This window comes from Salmo salar, chromosome 19, assembly GCF_965601325.2.
Source record: "Salmo salar chromosome 19, fSalSal1, whole genome shotgun sequence".
NCBI classification, from domain to species: domain Eukaryota; kingdom Metazoa; phylum Chordata; class Actinopteri; order Salmoniformes; family Salmonidae; genus Salmo; species Salmo salar.
The window spans coordinates 13,640,850-13,662,050 of NC_138309.1; the positions used below are offsets into that span (position 1 = coordinate 13,640,850).

Here is a 21,201-nt window from a genome sequence, read left to right on the forward strand (position 1 = left end):
GGCCCATAGGGCTCTGACCAAAATAACTGCATTGTATAGGGAGCCATTTGGGAAAGGGGGATACCTAGTCAGTTGTCCAACATTGTATTCAACTGAAATGTGTCTTCCACATTTAACCCAACCCCTCTGAATCAGAGAGGTGTGGGGGGCTGCCTTAATTGACATCTTCGGTGCCTGGGGAACAGTGGGTTAACTGCCTTGCTCAGGGACAGAACGACAGATTTTTACCTTGTCAGCTCGGGGATTCGATCCAGCAACCTTGCGGTTACTGGCGTAACTCTCTAACCACTTTGGACGCAGACCAGTTCTGATATGAATCCAGTCAGGGATGTTGTATCAGGCTGAAACGATCCCTCATAGACACATAGGCCTACGATCAAATTCATAAACTCTACAAGAATGCACACAACATAGATCATCTTCTCACATAGAGAATGCATGTAGCTTTTAAATAACACATACCTCGGTCCATGGAGAGGCTTTTTCAATCTTAATCTCTTTTTCTCAACTGTTTCACACTTTCCTAGCACCTTCCTCCTAGTCTGTGGAGTTATAATGGGGAATGTAACATAATGTCAAATGTTCATTTGATGGTACTTCTACTGACTCACATTGTTCTCTCATAACAGCGGTTGTCCTCATCAACTGCTGTCAGACAAGCCTTTGTGTTTCTCAGACTGCGGAAGACATTGTAACAGAGACAGAGGACCACAGACTTTTGGAAAGACTAGTTGTTGCATACCCACAAGCTCTAAGATAGTGGATTCTCCTCTCACACATCCCCACTTTAACAATGACTCCAACAATGAGTTAGATTAAGCACATTTTCTATTGATTCACCTTACAAGACAAATAAACCAATTTAATGTTTCTACGCCCTTTCTATTTGTTTTCAAATGATTCAAGGCAAGGATGGGTTAGAATGAGTAGAGCGTTGAGCAGAGAAGAGTGGCTGTGCATGCTAGAGTTTGATACGGACTTCAGGAGCATCTGGAAGCTAATACTGCACTTAACATTTCCAATATCTGTGTTCCTGCCTTTAGTCTGTCTACTAGGCACTGGCGGGTTAGAAGGCACCTGTGGCAACTAAGTGAATCTGAGCAAAAATGTTGCGTTGAAGTCACATTTAACAAGGAGATTCAATAAAGACGACCAAATAACAGCCTACCTGTATATCCTAATTTTCTTATTAAAATGTTACCCGTTCCATGCACCTCCTGTCTCACACCGCATAGTATCGTAAAGAGAAAAACATGTTTGCCATACTTTTATCATGTACATTAGTCTATCAGACATGATCACCTTACTGTAAGCTAATGGTTAGACTCCGACTGGAATGAAAACTTAAATGCCAGAGAATGCTAGACATTTGTCCTCACCTGAGCTGCATAGCACTCTTGTTAGGGTAATATAATTCAAGGAGACCTAGAGAGTGTTTCAAAGCAGCCTTCAGTGAACGGTTGGGTGAATCTATTAAACTAGTTCTGGATAACCATTTCAATAACAATCAGGTAAAATATGACATCAGATTCAGTTCAATGGGTTCAAGCCTATGGAAAAAAAATGTATACACAATAAAATAGACTAGGGCCAGTGGGATGGAAAACCTGGAAATACATTTTTTTAAACACAAACAGTTAATTGGTCTGGTATCTAGCCTATCTAAACCGTACAAGGAGTGAACAGACAAGAAATCCATATTGATAATCTTAGTCAGTGAGCCAATGGTGGATCCACACAGATTATGATTTTTGACAGGCCTATTGTACCAACTGCTGATGTCAATAACAGACACAAAGGCCTGGAAATAGCCCTTACCTTATATATATATATATATATATATATATAAATATAGCCCTGACCTTGTTACCTTGCTTCTACTGTAGGACCCACTCATAGTGTAACAAAAAAATGAAAAAAAAGATTTCATATAAATATGAGAAAAAGTGAGTTGCATACCATTTCAATTGAGCGCTTATTTGTTAAATGTATTTATTTCACTCCATCCACTTAAGTATTCAATTCAGATCAATTATCACAACACTTTGGCTCTCCTTCATATGTTTAAAGACATCAGGAAACTCTGTAGCATAAACTACATAACAATAGTGGGATTCTTTCCATCATTCCTTCTTTACAACTTAGGCCTTGGCTGACAATTAATTACCAAGTTTCCCTTTTTGCTGCTAAGCCAGGTTAATGTAAGGCTGACACTGCTTAAAGTGTCAAAGATTAGGCCTAAACATTATTGTTGAGCCTCTCCTGAATAACCATCAGGGATGGAAAAGGTCTTGGACTGTTTTTTGAGTTCTCCTATAGTGTAGTCCACGTGGATGCATATATGTCTGGAACTGTCCTCTGAGGGATACATGTTGACCTCGCCCACCACTGTGGTGTCCTGTCTAACATCCACTGCTTCATCCAGATACAACACTGCCTGCTTCCAGTGCGTCTCCGGTTTGAAAGGAGATGTTGAGAGAACCAGGGGCTTCTCCTCGCCACCGGGAAAGGTCACCGTGAACCACACGCAGAGCGCGTTCACGGCAGACGAACCGAAACACTCGCATTTGAATGCCCCCTTCACGGATTTCAGCTGCTCCGTGGTAACCGAGTACAGATCCAACTCGGCGAACTTGGAGGGGTGGGAGAGCACGTCCTCTACCGTCACCAAGTTCACGGTGATGTCATTGCTCATGATGCATTTCCTGGCGAAGTCAGACATGCACGACATGTCCACGTCGTACTGGTCCTTCACAGTTGACCAGAAACTTAGCCGGTCCTCCACCACCAAGTCATTGATGGGTGCAATGTACAGTTCGGCCTTGGAAGGCAAAATAAGGCCGCCGGCTTTAAGCCATTTGTCGCGGGCGAAGAGGACAGAATTCAGCATAGATTCGTGAAGCAGCGCGTACCCCATCCACTCGCTTACTATCACGTCCACCTGCTCCGGCAAATCGATTGTCTCCAGAGTCCCTTTAATCACATCGATTATGTCTTCCATCTTGTTGTGTTTAACGATTTTAACAGCTTGATCAGCGATTGAACTAGCCTCCACCGCGTAAACTTTCCTGGCCCCGGCTTGGGCGCAAAATATGCTTAGAACACCGGTTCCTGCCCCGACATCCAACACTACTTTCCCCTGGATCAAACTGCTGTTCCTCAGTATCCCTGTCCTGTACGTGTTCGTCCGGACAGTGTCTGCAATCATTTCCTCGTGAATGGTAACATCAGAATAGCTGTCAAAGTACAGGTTATCCTGCACATTTTTGTCTAATTTCCTTTTCTTTGTGAAGTGGGACATTTCGCTTGCCCTCAGATTCTTGTTATCACGTTGGAACTTCAGTGCATTATACTTCCGGAAAGAGAAAACGGGTTGCACAATGGTCTTTGTCGTTTTAGAAGCAGTCGAATTCGTAGATTTGCTTGCTATTTGTTTTTAAAGAACTACATTTCCCAGAAGTAAACGCGAACCATCAAATGACAGTGGTCGCAATGCGTTGTTTGATGCCGCGTTCAAACCAACTGTGAACTCAGAACTCGGAAACTCTGACTTCAATGCGTTCAAAACAACTGGGAACTCGGAAAAAAACAAACTCTGACTGGGAAACGGTCATCCAACTCAGAATTTCAACTCGGAAAATCGGACATCTTTCTAGAGCTCCGACTTTCTGAGGTCCCTGACGTCATGATTTGCGCTCGTATTTTTCCGATATCCCAGTTGATATGAACGCGGCATCATTCAACGATTGATCAATGGATGACATGAGTAGCAGGACATCAAATATCATCATGAAGAATAGTGACAAACCTGTTTGATAATGAAAAATATGTTACAACCACAACCATCCACATCAAATGCAGCAATTAAAGAAAACTATCATCCCCATTTTCTTCACTCCTCATCATCTTATATCTTATGGTGCTTTCAAGAAAACTGGGAATTTGGAAAAATAAAAGGTCAAATCATGACGTCAGTGGTCTTGAAGTCGGAAAGTCGGAAAGTCAGAGAGACCCATGCTCCCAAAGAGGCCCATGCTCCCAAGTAGGAATTCCAAGTTGGTGGACCTTTCAAAAAGATTTTTCCCAGTTTGAGCTTGTTTTTACCCCAAGTTCCCAGTTTTCTTAAATGCACTGAAGTTCGAGTTCCAAGTTCCCAGATATTTTGAACAAGGCATTATGGTGCCTTATAAAAGAAAAACAATACACATTTTGTGAAATTACGATGCATTGGGCATCATAGGCCCACATGTGCTCCATCAGGACATGCTTTCCTGTGGGGAAGGCCAATTATAGGCTAAAGCATGCCCACAAATAGTTCTAAGCTCTCCAACCTGAAAAAGATGGCAGATAGAGCACATGTTTATGGCACTGTTCTCTTTCAGTGAATCCTCTGAGACTTTCCCAGTTCCTTCCACATATCCTTGGCTCGCGCTAGTTAGAGAATGAGCAGGAGCTGGATTCCATTTCACTAAGATGAAAAGGAGAGAGCTGCCAGGTTGTTGGGTTTTCCAGGATTCCTTTCAAATTAGTACTTAGGACAATGTGATGAAAAATGTGAATTTTACGTATCAGCTAACCACATCATATGTTATAGCAATCTGGTGCCCGACGGCACAGTCGATGAGGTGGCACGCAACCGTTGGTTGAAACATGCAACGTCTGAGCAGGGGACGTAACCAGTGTGTCTATCTGCCCCCCCCCCCCCCCCCCCCCCTCCCTCCACACACACACATACACAGGTAGCCTGGCTGGCCCCATGCCAGGGCCAATCAGAGCTTCACCACATCCCCAATATGATGGATGACATGAATTCCCTTTAACCTTAACAAAATGACAACACATCATCATCGCCTGTCTCTCTACAGACAGAGGAGTAGCTACAAAGCAGCTTTAGGTCTGACAAGCTGTACTTTTTCTTCACCTTCGGTTTGCCTGAATATGCTGCTTCTCTTTTTTGTGATGAAGTCACCTTGTACAGTTCCTATCATGGTGGGCAGTGTTGTCTATCTTGCTTTCTTCCTGCTCACTCTCTCTCTCTCACAGACACACACTCTAAGATAACACACATGTTTGCATAAAATCACCCCTATCATATAATGTAATTTCCCAATCTCAAATTATTGGAGGATTAAAAAAAACACGTTTGCTCAGATGTGAGCACCTGATCTCCTTTAATTAAAGTTTTCTATGGCTGTTTGCTGATCTAAACCACAGGCTCACTGGAGTCTGATTGGTGAGTCTGATGGACTGCAAGGAGGGAAGGCATTGTGTTCACTGGGCCTGAAACATGTTGGAAAATTTCAGAGATGTTAAAGCAGGGAGATGGGAGAGAAAAGCAAGGGAGCTGATGGTTGGTCAACCATGAGTACAGCTAGAGGAAACCAAATCACTTTGGAGAAATCGATAACCTACCCGCCCAAAGCTGATCTTTACTTTCTTCTTCTTTTCAAGCTCAAGAAGTTGTTTGTGAAGGACTCGTTACATCATGCTGAGACAGACACTGAGTGTGTGAGTATATCTGGTTTGTGTGTATGTACTGTCTGCTGGAGTTGTGGTGATGACCATGAACAGCACATGCCTGCATTTAGATGTCACTATGTATGTGTTTCCTGTTTGGCATGTGTGTTTTGAGAGAAAGAGAGGCAGTTGTGAAGGTTCTGAGTTCTGAGATTCAGAATATAAACAGGGAGGGAGACAGACAGAGAGAGAAAGAAACAGACAGAAAGAGAGACAGAGAGAGAGAGAGAGAGAGAGAGAGAGAGAGAGAGAGAGAGAGAGAGAGAGAGAGAGAGAGAGAGAAAGGTAGCAAGAGTGAGCAGGCTCTTTGTACTGGAAAACAGGATGTGGTGCTTCTTTTTGGGCAGCTGCTGTCAGTCTTTACAGTCCCCTAGGAGTAGCCTGACTGCTGTCAGCATGACCAGACCTGTCACCTGCCTTAGCACCAGCCGCACACCAGCCACACACACACACACACACACACACACACACACACACACACACACACACACACACACACACACACACACACACACACACACACACACACACACACACACACACACACACACACACACACACACACACACACACACACACACACACAGGGCCAGTGTCCTAGCAATCAGTCTCAGTGTCATGATCCCCCATTCCAGAAGACTAGCATGCTGAGTAACAGACACTGGGATGCAATGGCCGACTATCGATCATTTCCAGGGATCAATAGGAGAGTACTTTGATATTTTACTTTCATAGAACGGGGTTACATAAGCGAACAGTGGTCTGTCATAAAACAGCTTTTCCTTTTAAACAAAACATTGATTATTGTTTTCAATTGTTCTCTCTGTTTCCATGACAAACACAGTTCTCACACACAAACCATGTTTTTTTTTCTGTCTAGGACCTGAAACAGAGGAGAAAGCATATCTAAACCCATAGGAAACACATACACACAAGCACAATAATCAGAGATATTATCAAGCGCAAATATATCGAATTTGTCTTGCAGCAGTTTGGATGAGGAGTATTGGAGGTTGTGGAAGCGCTTTCTATAAGCCCTCCTCCATCATCATCCCCCTCCTTCCCCATCATCCCCTGCCCCTCCTATCCCACCCACCCTCCCCCTCCCTCCCTCATCCTCCCACTCATTCTCCTGACCAGTTGCTGTGACAGGATCTGGGCCCGTCAATCATGGCCCCATGAATCAATTCAATAATTACATCCTCTTTCCCCGAAGACCTGCTTCCCCTCCTTCCTCGTGTCAGTTACATTAGACTGCAATTAGATTAAATTACTAAGTACAACCTGCAAATATGACAGACACCAAGGAGGCAGGGAGAGAGAGATGCTGACTGCATCACAATTCCTCCTCAGTATAATTTGTATCTAGACTACAATTGGAAATATGCATGATTATTCACGGACGCTATTAGACATCTCACATCTTGTCCTTTTTTCATATTCAATCAACATGCTTGTACATTGTTGTAATATATGCATTACAACTATGTTCTCCCAGGTTTCCAGATGAATCATGTTATATTCTACTGTATGTTGTGTGTATGTTAGTCATTGAAATTAAATTCCAATAACTTTTATATCCTCTTAAGGGAACTTTATGTGTGGTGACAGATTGGTGCATACAAGATGCATAACAACATAGACGACAACAACATGTACAGTCATGTTTCAGTCTTTTGATACAACGTGTGCAGAAGCCTTGTGTGCCTTTATACTCCGGTTCCGTCCACTCTTCACGTCCGCCTCCATATCACTTAACCACTTAACCACCAAGTCAAGTGAAGACTACACTGCTCATTAATCAAAGATCCTGTAAAAGAAAAGGTTGATCAGGTTTTAAGTGCTCCAAACGGACTGTAGTGAACAGATCATGATGGTGCACTTAAAGAGAAGTGCTTAATGCTCTGAGTTGTTGAAACAGAAATAGCCACAGATGGTTTTAATAACTGCCCTGAGCTTAGGTTTTTTAACAAAAGACATGCAGTATGGTATAGACCAGTGGAGGCTCCTCGGAGGAGGAATGGGAGGACCATCCTCCTCAGTGAATTGCATAAAAAATAAAAATTGTAAAAGATTTAAAAAGTTATCCTTTTTAGATAAAACTACACTAAGTATAATCACGTCACCAAATAATTTATTAAAACACTATTTTGCAAGGAATGTCTACAGTACACTCAACAGAACTCTGTAGGGTAGCACCATGGTGTAGCCAGAGGACAGCTAGCTTCCGTCCACCTCTGGAGAGCCAGACTTCAATACAAAACCCAGGAGGCTCATGGTTCTCACCCCCTTCCATAGACTTACACAGTAAGTCCAATCAGAGCTCTTGAACTGACATGTTGTCCACCCAATTAAAGATTCAGAGAATGAATCTAGTACTGAAAAGCTACAGCTAGCTATCACTGCAGTGTATAACATGTGATCAGTAGTTGACTCCAAGAGAGAGAAAGACAATAATTAAACCGTTTTTAACAAATTAATTTCTTCCAAAATGAAGGAGAAGCAAGAGACAAATATAGAGATATTTTGTCTTTTATTTTTTTCAGTTTCAGTTTAGCCCACAAACACTCTGCTCAAATAGATGATTGCTGTGTTAGCTAGCTGGCTATGAGTGCTAAACTGCTTACTGATTGTACTCTGTAATGTTACTGCATGATTGTAGTGGGTTCACTAACGCATTAGTTCTATTAGCTATGTTGATGTTACTTTAGCTAATATGGTGACAATGATGTAGGCTGTGTGTAGTAGTTATGATATGGTTTGGCTTGGAAAGTTTTTTTTCGCCTGGTCATATACAGCTGGTGTGTTGTGCATTGAAGTCCACAAGCTAAGGGACAAGGTGAGAGGAGGAGAGTGTACAGATGCGTGTAGGAATACAATGTGGCTGCTATGAAAGTGAACTGTGTTTTGACTCATCAGACCAAAGGATGCTCGTGTTTCTTGGCCCAAGCAAGTCTATTCTTCTTATTGGCGTTCTTTAGTAGTGGTTTCTTTGCAACAATTCGACCATGAAAGCCCGATTCACGCAGTCTCCTCTGAACAGTTGATGCTACTTGAACTCTGTGAAGCATTTATTTGGGCTGCAATTTCTGAGGCTGGTAACTCTATTGAACTTATCCTCTGTAGCAGAGGTAACACTTCCTGTCCTGTGGCGGTCCTCATGAGAGCATGTTTCATCATAGCACTTGATGGTTTTTGCAACTGCACTTGAAGAAACGTTCAAAGTTCTTGAATTCTTCCAAATTGACTGACCGTCATGTCTTAAAGTAATGACGGACTGTCGTTTCTCCTTTGCTGATTTGAACTGTTCTTGCCATAATATGGACTTGGTCTTTTACCAAATAGGGCTATCTTCTACCTTTCCACAACACATCTGATTGGATCAAACACATTAAGAAGGAAAGAAATTCCACAACTTAACTTTTAACAAGGCACACCGGTTAATTGAAATGCATTCCAGGTACTACCTCATGAATCTGGTTGAGAGAATGCCAAGAGTGTGCAAAGCTGTCATCAAGGCAAAGGGTGGCTACTTTGAAGAATCTCAAATTTAAATATATTTTGATTTGTTTAACACTTTTTTGGTTACTACATGATTCATTATGTGTTATTTCACAGTTTTGATGTCTTCACTATTATTCTACAATGTAGAAAATAGTAAAAATTAAGAAAAACCCTTGAATGAGTAGGTGAGTCCAAACTTTTGACTGTTACAGTACATTTTAAATTGTAAAATCGGAGTTTCAGTGTCACTCTGTTAATGTTGAAATGCCCTTTAGTTTTTAAACTACGGCGAGTGACATGGTTCAATGCACCAATAAATCAGCACTCTACTTATTCAGTTTTTTAAATTGGTGGCGTCTTGAAGGTAAATTTAAGATTATGTATACTGTGCTAATGAAGATACAAAAAAAAGTAACGGAGCACCATGTGCAATAGTCCCAGTCGGTTTTAAATAGAACTTTGCGTCTTGTGGTTACCTAGGTTACTCCATTGGCTCACAGCAAATACTTAACCTTTTTCAAACACGATTTTCTTGTCTGTTGTTTTAGTAAATTACAAAACTACATTTAAGAAAAGTACAACATGTCTAAAGATTACTTTTCAACAGTGCCTTCTCCCGAGTGTTCTCACTACTTAGAAAAACACAATATTGTAGGGCTTCCCTCATGCCCCTTTTCATGTCGATGCTAGCAGCCACATGAGTGAGTGCGAGCGAGCTACCGACCGGACATTAACCTAGCCAAGACCAACAACACAAACAAACGGACTATACAGCAACAAGTACTCAGTGGAGTTACAAACTATACTAAACAAGTTAAATGTCTTACATGTGATGAAATGTTTTCCACACACATAGCTACGTTTAGCCTACTTGGACACCGGGTCCACACATTTCCCACTCTCCCACGCTGAATATTCTGTAGCTACAGGGCTCTTATTGCAGGTGCTATTGTACGGAAACTTTCTCAAACGAGGTATTTGTGGTAAATGCATGGGGTCCGCAAGTTTATATGAACCTCAGCTATTCTGAGTTGCATCTGATTTTCTCTTATTTGTACATTGCATAAGCATAATTGATAGGACCATAAGACAAACCCTGAAGCATAGATACATACATATTCAAGTCACATGCTATAATATTACCAGGTGTGCAGGGCAGGCTATGTGTGGACACTAGGCGCACAGCAGGCTATGTGTGGACACCACAGGGAAATGGCCAATTAGCATGCAGGTGATAATTGGAAGGATAGCAGACATCTGGCTTATTGACGGTAGAGCCTGGATTGTTTAAAAACTCAGATAGGGAACTATTCATTCAAGATCATCTGAGGTCAAGGAATGGAATTATATAGATAGACATCCTTTCCCTAACAATGTTTATATAATATATTGAATGTATAGAGCTATGCAATTATGGGCAGTATCTTCTGAACAGCAAGAGAAACATAAGCCTAAAAGGGAAACTGCAGGGTACAATAGGAAAACATGAATCTGGAAATTCAGCCTTTTCAATATCTACTGTAACTGTTTAGAGTGCACATACAATCTACCATCACAGTATTCATTTAAATAATAAACATAAGCAGTGTTTCTATCCTCTCAATAAAAAGGCCGGACTGGGAGCAGCTCTGAGGAGATGAGATCCTTTAGGTTTATCCTCAACACTGACCTTGAGATTATGAAAATCCAAATCAATTCTTTTCAGCCTGAGACGTGGGCAGCAGTGGCAGCATTAGCAATGTGTTCAGTTCTCTCTCTCTGCTGTTTATACAGTAAGTCGTTCTGTCTCTGTGTCTCCCAGGTGCAGACTAGACTAGTGAAGGCCGTTATGAGGAAACTCTGAAGTGTCAATCATGTCTGGAGTGGAGTGGGTCTTGCTGTCTGAAAAGTCTGAGACCATATTCAAACTGTTGGTCCAGACTCATGATGGAATGAAAGAAAATAGCAATATGGCTATATGGGGATGGAGGGAGGGGGAGAGAGAGAGAGAGCATGTGTGTGCGTGTCTCTCTGTGTGTGTTGCCGTGCATGCTTTCATGTGTGCATGTGTCTGTGTGTGAGAGAAAGCATAATTAAAATAACATCCTAAATCCATCATTATCATACCTGGTGTGTAATTTGGCTCAATTAAAGCAGCAAGTCTAAGTTGACATGGATATGTAGCAGTTCCACCTCCTTATGATGCTGGAAACAAAGCAGTTCCTGGAATGATATTGGTGCATTTTTTGCCTAAAAGTGCAGTGGTGTTCTAGACTTCCTCCTTCTGTCTGTCAACTGTGGCAGGCAGACTAGACGTTTAGCTGTACAGTATTGCTCTCTCTCATCCTTTTAGAAAAATCCATTCTGGTACATTAGCACAACGTCTAATTGGTAGGCGCTGTGTGTCTAATTGCGTGCATTGATTGGTCCACAAACCTCCTCCACTTGAAATTAAATAAAAAAAAGGGAGGACTTTAAATTAGATAACTAAAATGAAAGCGTTAATTTCATGTTCAGCTGAATTTCATATGGTTTTGATGCAAAGAAAGGATTTGAAACAGCAGTCATTTCATTACTTGAAGTGCTGTATGCAATAAAATTGAATTGCATTTGAACTCTGCATTTCTATTGAAATTCTGTTCAGGCCTTTGCACGGTGGCATGTGCCAATAGTAACCTCCTTAGTCTTTCACTACAGCCTATTCAGTACGCTGTTCGATACCATTGGAACCAGACTCGCATTAGAGCTCCATTTCACCTCATAGATATTCATTTATGATTTCTCGGCTATCTCTCATACCTTCGTACGGTGCATGTTTTCTTATCAAGCGTACATTTGTTTTCTAATACTCCCAGGCTTGCATGTTTTTACCTAGAATGCATCGCTCCATACATCTGTTTGGCCAGATGGGACAGAAATGTACACTCTTGGGCAATTCTGTCCTTGATTACCTGGATGCCTATGTAAGCAGTGTTTTTTTATGAGAGCGAGCGACGTGGTGACATCAAAACAGATTCTAAAACACAGGAGGGTTGTGGTTGATTTGCCGGTGAACACCGTCTGGAGGAGGACTGTATGTCTTTGACAGGAAGTAATCAGGTTTTCTTTAGGTATGCAAGACATGTTGACTGTTAATAGACTGTTCAATTATTAATTAACACCTTTTTTCTCCTTCTCTTTAATTATTCATGATAGTCACACAGGTGTGCGAGCATGCCAGCCACACACACACTTATGTAGCCTATGTTAGCAACGTGCATCTATTGATTCATGTTCCCTTGGTACATTTCATACATGTTTCCAAATAGCGATGTCTTCTCACAGACTTGGCTAAGTTGTGCTGCAGAGAATAGTTGGTTTTGAAGTATTTTTTGCATAGTTCAGTTATGTTTTGAACAACACAGAGTTAGGCTCAATCCCAATACCCCCCCACTCCCCTCCCTACCCTAAACCATAACCCTGACCTTAACCCCTACCCCTACCCTTATCCTAACCTTAAGCTTAACCATAACCCTTACCTAACCATTTTAAATGTAAACTTCAATGGGGTAGGATCCTTGATAGCACAGACCAATAAAAATACTAGAATGGAAGCAATTGTAAGTAATTATAACTTTATAACGGATCATGCAAAACAAACAGTTAAGAGGAATATGCTCGTTAATGTAGAGACAAACAAATATGCATATTTTTGCCTTAAAGTACATTTAAAAAAATTACTATTTAACAAGCTAGCTAACTAGCTAACATTAGCCAGCTGGCTATTCATTTAACTTGCTAAATGGGCATTTGCCCTTTGTATGAATTGTCATTTGTTTTGTTTAATGTTTTAGGGACTCCGGAGCAAACCAGAAAACCAGCCTGTTGTTTTGTGTAACCCAGTGGATGTAAATAATCTAGTTAAAGAATTTACTGCAAATGAAATGTACAATTTTGTAAGCTTGCCTCGCTGTTTACGTCAATCACTTGTCATTGTTCTTTATTGTAGGATTGTTAACATTAACGATTGAAGATATTTGCAGTGCAATGCAGCTGAAGTAACGTAGCTAACTATTTTCTTACTTATTGTGAAGTGGAGGATAAAAAGACCTGTATGCTATGGATGTTTAGCGATGTAGCCAATCTGTGTATGGACCCTAAAACATTTGGTATACATTTGAATTCAGAACAGTGGTTTTAATTGTTCTATAATGCTTCCACTGGTTAATCATTAATCCCTAAGACATTGCAGAAAGTGACTGAGTGAAGGAAATGCGACAAACTGTCAAACTGCTATTATGGAATGAAAGCCCTGCTGCAGTACTACTCCACATTGAACCTCAGCCAGAGGCCTGGTACATTACAGGCACATTGTTGTTTTGATGTTCGAATTTGTTGCTCAGTACAGGCATTGTGAAAAACACAAGGCTCATCGTCAGTGAATTGCGTTGAAGTCTATCTATCCATTTGTGGCTTCTGATGTGCACAAGTGATGTAGTGATGTCTCATTCCCCAGTGTTATTTATCTCTCCCTACCACTAGTTGCTCCGTTTTCGAGTGCCACTCCCCCACCAAGGGACACTCGAAAATGAAATGGAGGGCTATGAGACAAAAAAAGTCGAACAAGACAGGCTATTTTGGCTGTGAAGTTCTGAAACCCTACATCCATAGCGTGCTCTGAGTAATACAAAGTAGAATCTTGCCTAAGGGACAGTAAAGTGACCCGGCCTGACCCTTAGCATGGGGACTATGGGTATTAGCCCTGAGGGTAGAGCAGCCAATGTCCCTATACAATCTGGACACCATCACCATCAAAAACCTTTCCCTCTCTTTCCTCTAAGAGCGAAAGCATAGCGAGGAAGATACGCATTTCTCGCTTGGTTCACACAGCCAAGTAAATATGATGTTAATGTGTTGGCCATGTACAGCGAGTACTGTACCGTACTTTACTGCACGTCTAGTCCTTGTCTACTCACCAGACTAATTTAGTCCCCTACAGCTCTCTATGAGCATGACAGTCCAATGCAATATGTTCATATCTGTGTGAGATATTCCCTGTCTGTTGCTATGGCTTGAGATTGTCCAAGAACAATCAGAAATGTTTTGCTACAATATATCTACAGCATTATATGAAATTCTTTCATTTTCTGCTCCTTTATTGGGAGTCCAAGGAAACATCATTCCACTGCTACTGTACTTCCTGAAAACAAAGACATAATCTATCGTATCCCAACAATCAGACTGAAACAGCAACAGCAGCTCCATTCGCTGATCGCTAATTGGTCAGCTATAGTGTGGACCAGAGGTACCAGAGGGAAACATACGTTTCCTTGCTAAACTGCTGCTTCGGGCCTCTGCACAGGACACTTAGTTAAAACTTGGTCATTCTTCCTCCTCCCTGCCCCTCGGGAATGGTTAGGAGTCTGGCACTGTGTCTGTGAGGAAGCAGCGAGGCAGGGATGAGGCGAGGAGGAGCGTGCTCTAGACGACAGTGTTATGATGTGAGGTATTGGGACACAGTCAAGATGGCAGGCTTCACAGCATGGTGTTAAGTAAAACCTCTCTGCATCTGGCTAATATGCTGTAAATAATAGTCCGACTCTGTAGCTCCATTTTCTCTGGAATCATCCCAGCATAATAAAGGGAACATTAAGCTGGATCAACCCTTTTTAACAGCGTTCCAAATGGGTCCCCCTTGGAATGGTGTCCGATTCTCAACACTCGGCATAAATAGCCTGATACAGATGTGACATACTGAACGGGAAGGAACACACTCACAATGAACCTCAAATCATACTTTTTTTATTTCTCTTTTTTCATCGAAATGAAAGAGAAATCCACTGTTTCGTTACTGCTTTTCCAGCATGTTCTATTCAATTCAGAGCCATGAGTGAATCTCCCTCACTTGGCTCTCCCTCTGGTTACCAAGTGGGTTTGTGAATGTGAAACGCTCTCAGAGACTCGGAGGGTGATGGTAATGAAATGAATGTACCTGTTATAGATGGATCCATCCAGGAGACCTTTACAAGGTGAATACTCTCTCAACACCTCCTATTGTATATTAATTCAGAGCTGCTGGAGCCTGGAGGCTCAGCAGGCAGGTGCTGCAGCTCTAAGTAACCCAGAGGTGGTCTCTGAGGCTGAGGTAGTGTTGAGTCAGGAGGTGGGGGGGTCTGAAGAAGCTGGAGCTGGGATTGAAACCTGCAGACTCCACCACCAGCAGCACCCCCCTATGGGTTTAGAATTGTCTGTCTCGGCAGGGAATGTTGATGAGGCAGCAAGCAGAGATAAATAAAGATTCTTTCATGCCCACACTAGATGGAAAATAGGTATACTGATGGTGTGTGTGTCCATCAGTGTCCCAAAGGACACACACATGATGTCTATAGACAACAAAAGGCTAAAATAGAACAGCAACCCATGTTCAAGTCTAGCTTGCTTTACTTACCTATGAGATATGCAAATATCTTTGCATAATAAGTATATGCAAGGGATAACCAACAAGGGGCTATGCGTTCTATGGAAAATAGTGCACAATGTAGAAGGTATGTGCCACTCCGCTACATTTCCCTTTGAGCATGGTGAAGTTATTAATTACACTTCTGATGTTGTATCAATACACCAAGTCACTACAAAGATACAGGCGTCCTTCCTAACTCAGTTGCCGGAGAGGAAGGAAACCGCTCAGGGATTTCACTATGATGCCAATGGTGACTTTAAAACTGTTACAGAGTTTTAAAAAGTTGAAATGTAATCGAAAATGTAATCTACGTAATCCCCAAAAGTAATTATTCATCATGAGAGGGACATAAACAATAACTAGTAATGCTGCATACTCCAAGAAAATCTCATCTTTCTGGTAAATTTTTTTATAATTTGCTGAAGTGTAGTCAGTCATCCATTCTCACCATATTACTGGCTGTCAAGCTATGTTTCGCAGGCAACAGATCACACAACACACTTTGAGAAGCTGGAAACCAGGAAATGTATTTTGCTGCTTTCACAAAATACAGAAGCCAACTTTATAAATTATCTCTTTTTATTTATTTATAATTGTCGCTGTTCTTTCAAGCATTTGTTTTATACTACTGTTTAAAGTTTTTCTCACTCAAATCATTTAAACATTTTTGATGGAAACAAATAGTTGTTTTATTTTATTCAATGTTTTATGATGTTTCTCCTATTCAACAAACTGTATGAATAAGGCTTCAAATTACTTATATTTTTTCTAAATATAGTATAATCAATTTATAAAACGACTAACTATAAGATTTCACCTTCCTTATAAAATACATATTTGTATATTAAGTGTTAGAGAAAATGTGCTGAATTAACACTGTCTTGTTGGCCTAAGGTTATATCCTAATTTGACTTTGGTGCAGCTCATGTTGTTCTTCACATTACCGTCTCTGGTAAACACACACTATATCAAATAAAACCAACTTTTATTTGTCCCATGCACAGGATACAGAAGGTGTAAACAGCACAGTGAAATGGCTACTTGCATAGTGGAGTCTTTTGTTTAGACATTTAGCTAGCTAGCTAAACAATGAACCATAATCCCAATTCATAACGTTACTACCCTTCATTCATCGACAGGTTGCCAAAGCTAACCAACTAGATTAAATGTTAGCTAGATAGCTATCAGTACGTTTTAACTTGCAATGACTACGACTTTCTAACAAAATTAGAAACGTTGATATCTGAAAATGTATCGAGCTAGACTCTTTTACCCATATACATGGATGAACGCTTCTCCTTCTCTCTCATGGATGCCACGGTTGCCCTTAGTTTGAAGATGTATTCCGGAGACAGGTGTTTTATACAACAGCCTTCTGTGTGTTCTTTTTGACTCCCTCTACATATTTGCAATCAAACGCCTGAATTTTCTCCATATCCTTAGGTATCATACTCTGCTTCCACCAGGCATTCCACTGATTTCAAAACTTGGTCCTCCAGAAAGTGGAGGCTGGAATGTGGAGAGCATTAGCAACATTATCACAGCTCTTCGTGATATCTTTCAAAAAAGACGCATTAGAAAGGATTACCTACACATACTGAGCAGCTCATGTTATAGACAGAAGCGAACTCATCTCTCGGCATTTCCAGCCCATCCATTATCTCAGCAAGTGGGAAAGTTCCTATCTTTTTCCGTGGCTAAATCAACTAGGCTCATAATTTAATAATTGTATTTGTATTTACAGATGGCATACACGTTTGTTATTATGGCACATGAAAGTTCACATGTTCCAAAAGGCATTTCTGACAAAAAAATCCATTTTGATAAAAATGTAATGTTTACGTTCAGATGCCTCTCCTGTGAAGTAGTGACACATGACATACGCATAGTTTCCTGAAACGGGTCACATATTTTCTGAAGGTCTCTCTTGATCAAACAGTCTGCCCTAATCGCTGTGAACGTTTTACAGCTTAGCTTGACTTCTAGAACTGGTTATGAACTCGCCTTTCATCTCATATCAATCTTGTCCGTCTATGACAAACAGAACGTTTTTTTGTTGTTGAAAATCGATAAATTATTTTAGATTACCGACTTTACATCAATTTCTGAATGTGCTAAGCAGAAAAAAAGCTCTCTCCTGCTGCGTTACGATGTAAGGATTCCAGCCATATGCATTGTTAGTGGCTGTGAAGTAGGGTTCAGCCAGAATTTGATGGATATTGGGAAGAGCGAATGAAATGGTAGGAGGGACATCCCAGCTTCAAGTGGTATCAGATTTCACATTCTGCTTCATACAGGCAGAATATTCTCATGCTCCTGTGTCTGTGAGAATCAGGGCTACCGCTCAATGCAAGCCATTTCAATTTATGGTGTCCAAAGATCGATTTCTAAGCAAAAATGTTGGTTGAAACCGGTACCAGAACCACGCACGTCCCCTAAACAGAGGACTTTACATCGAAAAGGTTGTGATAGGAGAAAACTGAGGATGAATCAACAACATTGTAGTTACTCCACAAAACTAACCTAAATGACAGAGTGAAAAGAAGGAAGCCTATATATTCCAAGACATGCATCCTGTTTGCAATAAGGCACTAAATAAACATGTGGCAAAGAAATGTACTTTATGTCCTGAATACAAAGTGTTATGTTTGAGGCAAATCCAACACAACCCATCACTGAGTACCATTCTTCATATTTTCAAGCATGGTGGTGGCTGCATCATGTTATGGGTATGATTGTCATCGGCAAGGACTAGGGAGTTTTTTTTTGGATAAAAGTAAATGGAATAGAGCTAAGCACACGCAAAATCCTAGAGAAAAATGTGGTTCTGTCTGCTTTCCAAAAGACACTGTGAGACAAATTCACCTTTCAGCAGGACAACCTAAAACACAAACCCAATTACACACTGGAGTTGCTTACCAAGATGACATTGAAAGGGAAAGGGAAAGGGAAAGGGGGATACCTAGTCAGTTGTACAACTGAATGCCTTCAACTGTCTTCCACATTTAACCCAACCCCTCTGAATCAGAGAATGTTCCTGAGTGGCGTAGTTACAGTTTTGACTTAAATCGGCTTGAAAACAACCAACTTGACAGAGCTTGAGGAAATTTATGCAAATAAAACAATGTGCATATATTGTACAATCCAGGTATGCAAAGCTCTTAGAGACTTACCCTGAAAGACTCGCAGTTGTAATCACTGCCAAAGGTGATTCTAAGATGTATTGGCTCCTGGGTGTGAATACTTATATAAATGAGATATTTCTGTATTTAATTTTCAATACATTTGTTAAACTTTCTAAAACATGTTTTCACTTTGTCATTATGGTGTATTGCATTTTTGAATTCAGGCTGTACCATTATGGGTTAATCCATTTTGAATTCAGGCTGTAACACAACAAAATGTGGAATAAGCGGTATACTGTAAATACTTTCTGAAGGCACTGAACCACAAACCCCAGAGGTGCCTTATTGCTAGTATAAACTGGTTACCAATGTAATTAGAACAGTAAAAATAAATGTTTTGTCATACACATGGTATATGAACTGATATACCATGGCTTTTAGCCAATCAGCATTCAGGGCTCGAACCACCCTCGTTATAAATGTTTTTATAAACCTGGGTAGTTTGGCTCCTGGATGCTGATTGGCTGAAAGCAGTTGTATATCAGCCAATATACCACGGGTATAACGCAAAACTAATTGTTTACCATTCTAATTACGTTGGTAACCTGTATATATACAAGCAGTAAGACACCTCAATAAGGCACCGTCTTGCGTCCTGCCTATGAACAGCCCTTAGCCGTGCCCTTAGCCGTGGTATATTCACCATCATAATGCCCAACCCTCGGGCCTTATGAAACATTGAATTTGGTCTTACTGCTATTAGCCCGTAGAAACGCATTGAATAACATATTCAAATATGGCAAAATAGATAGTCAAAACATTTATAAAAAGGAAGTATCTTTTGAAGTGTCTGTCCTATATTTGAGAGATATAAGAAAGTTCAGGATTTTATTGTATTATTTTCATATTTAGGGTGGCACAAAAGTACTTCCATACTTTCATTCAGTTTTTAAACTGGTACCAGGTTACCTTCAGACGAGTCTTGTGAAGCTTGTTCAATGGTGGGGTCATATTAGTTTGTAGCCCAAAACCGTTTAGACGCTATAGACAGAAGTTGACACATCAGCTGTATCGACTTCAGACGAGTCCTGTGAAGTTTGTGAAGCTTGTGGGGGTCGTAGCGCTAAACAACCAACATGTACGTGTTCATGAGAGTCTCAGCCCAAACCAATCGGATGTTACAGACAATTTCGTGAGAAGACCAATTTCCAGGATGTCTCCTGGTCTGACAAACACCGCTGTTAAAGTGTGACTGCATATCCCTATTTAGCCTTTAGCCTTTTCATCAATGCTTATTAAGCAGCCAAGACAAAAGACAAACGTTGTCTTGGAGGTGTGGTTTGATGTGGATGTTTTTTGGGTGTGTCATTGCCATTCAACCACAACAGACAAGGGAAGTAGTGAGTACAGCAAGGTAAACTAAGCTAAGCTAGCTTTGCTATGGAGAGAACAACATTTTGAAGTTGAGGACTTCTTCTGACTGACTCGCAATCTCAAGATGGTTAGCTAATTCAGTTCTATGTGTAGGCTAAAGCCTCCACTGACCTTGGGTTTAGCCAAGCTGACAGCAGCTAGCTAGCATAGCTTGGTGATAGCTGCCGCTGGCTATTCTATCTAGCTGACACTTCTCTGTCAAATCAGTTATGGCAAGATAGCAAGAGCCATAGTCTGGAATGTGTAGCTTGCAACTTATTTTCAACGTTTCATCACGTCATGTAAATACGGTATCAACTGCGAGTTGAAAACAATATCAACTGCGAGTTGAATGCCCAATCTTGAGTTAGCTCAACTGTCCTACAACACAATATTCAATAAGTGGCTAGTTTTGTCTCGTCTTGTCTTATGTTCGCTGTCAGATCTTTCTCAGAGGGCAAATCCCAGAACAACTAATATCCCTAAAACAGGTGTAGGCTACATGTGGAAATTGCACAAACATCGGCCAGTTATATATTTTTTTTATACATTTTTTTTATTGAATATCCGAAACATACAATATACTTGCAGTGAAGTCGCTCAACAACTACATCATACCAGTCATCCAACAGAGTCCCATTCAGAGCGACACATAGAAGCATCCAGGGTCAATGTCCTGCTCAAGGGCACGTTGATAGATCTCTCACCAGGCCAGAAAACGTGAACCCGAACCCTCCAAGATCCCCCCACAGTGTCCCAATAGCTGTCCCTCAACCATTCAAGACCCCTCCCACAGCCCCCCCACAAGAAAAAAAGAAAAAACAATTAATCCCATTCCCCACCCCCAAGAACCCCCCAATGCACCAACAACCAAGAGAATTAACAAAAGAGAAAAAAGAAAAAGACAGAAAACAGCAAACAACAATGCAATGAATATATTAAAAAAAAAGTAAAACAAAGGACATCAAGGACAACTAAAATCATAACAGCAAAGCCAACTGTATATGTTTGTGTACATGTCTGGCACTATGTCACGACTTCCGCCGAAGTCGGCTCCTCTCCTTGTTCGGGCGACGTTCGGCGATTTCTAGCCATCGCCGCTCCATTTTTCATATTTCCATTTGTTTTGTCTTGTTCCATACACACCTGGTTTTCATTCCCTAATCACACTGCATGTATTTAGTCCTCTGTTCCCCTCCTTGTGTGAAATTGTATTTATGTTAT

General features: G+C 41.0%; 1 protein-coding gene across 1 annotated transcript; it reads right to left on the reverse strand.

Moving 5' to 3' along the window:
* Positions 1 to 1,975: 1,975 nt before the first annotated feature.
* Positions 1,976 to 3,365, reverse strand: prmt6 (protein arginine methyltransferase 6). The gene has a single exon (XM_014157327.3). The coding sequence runs from the start codon at positions 3,299 to 3,301 to the stop codon at positions 2,246 to 2,248; it is 1,056 nt and encodes a 351-aa protein (XP_014012802.1). The 5' UTR covers positions 3,302 to 3,365; the 3' UTR covers positions 1,976 to 2,245.
* Between the last annotated feature and the right edge of the window lie 17,836 nt (positions 3,366 to 21,201).

Bases quoted from the DNA above. Each gene is read 5' to 3' on its own strand.
- prmt6 (XM_014157327.3), bottom strand. From the start codon at position 3,301: ATGTCCCACTTCACAAAGAAAAGGAAATTAGACAAAAATGTGCAGGAT.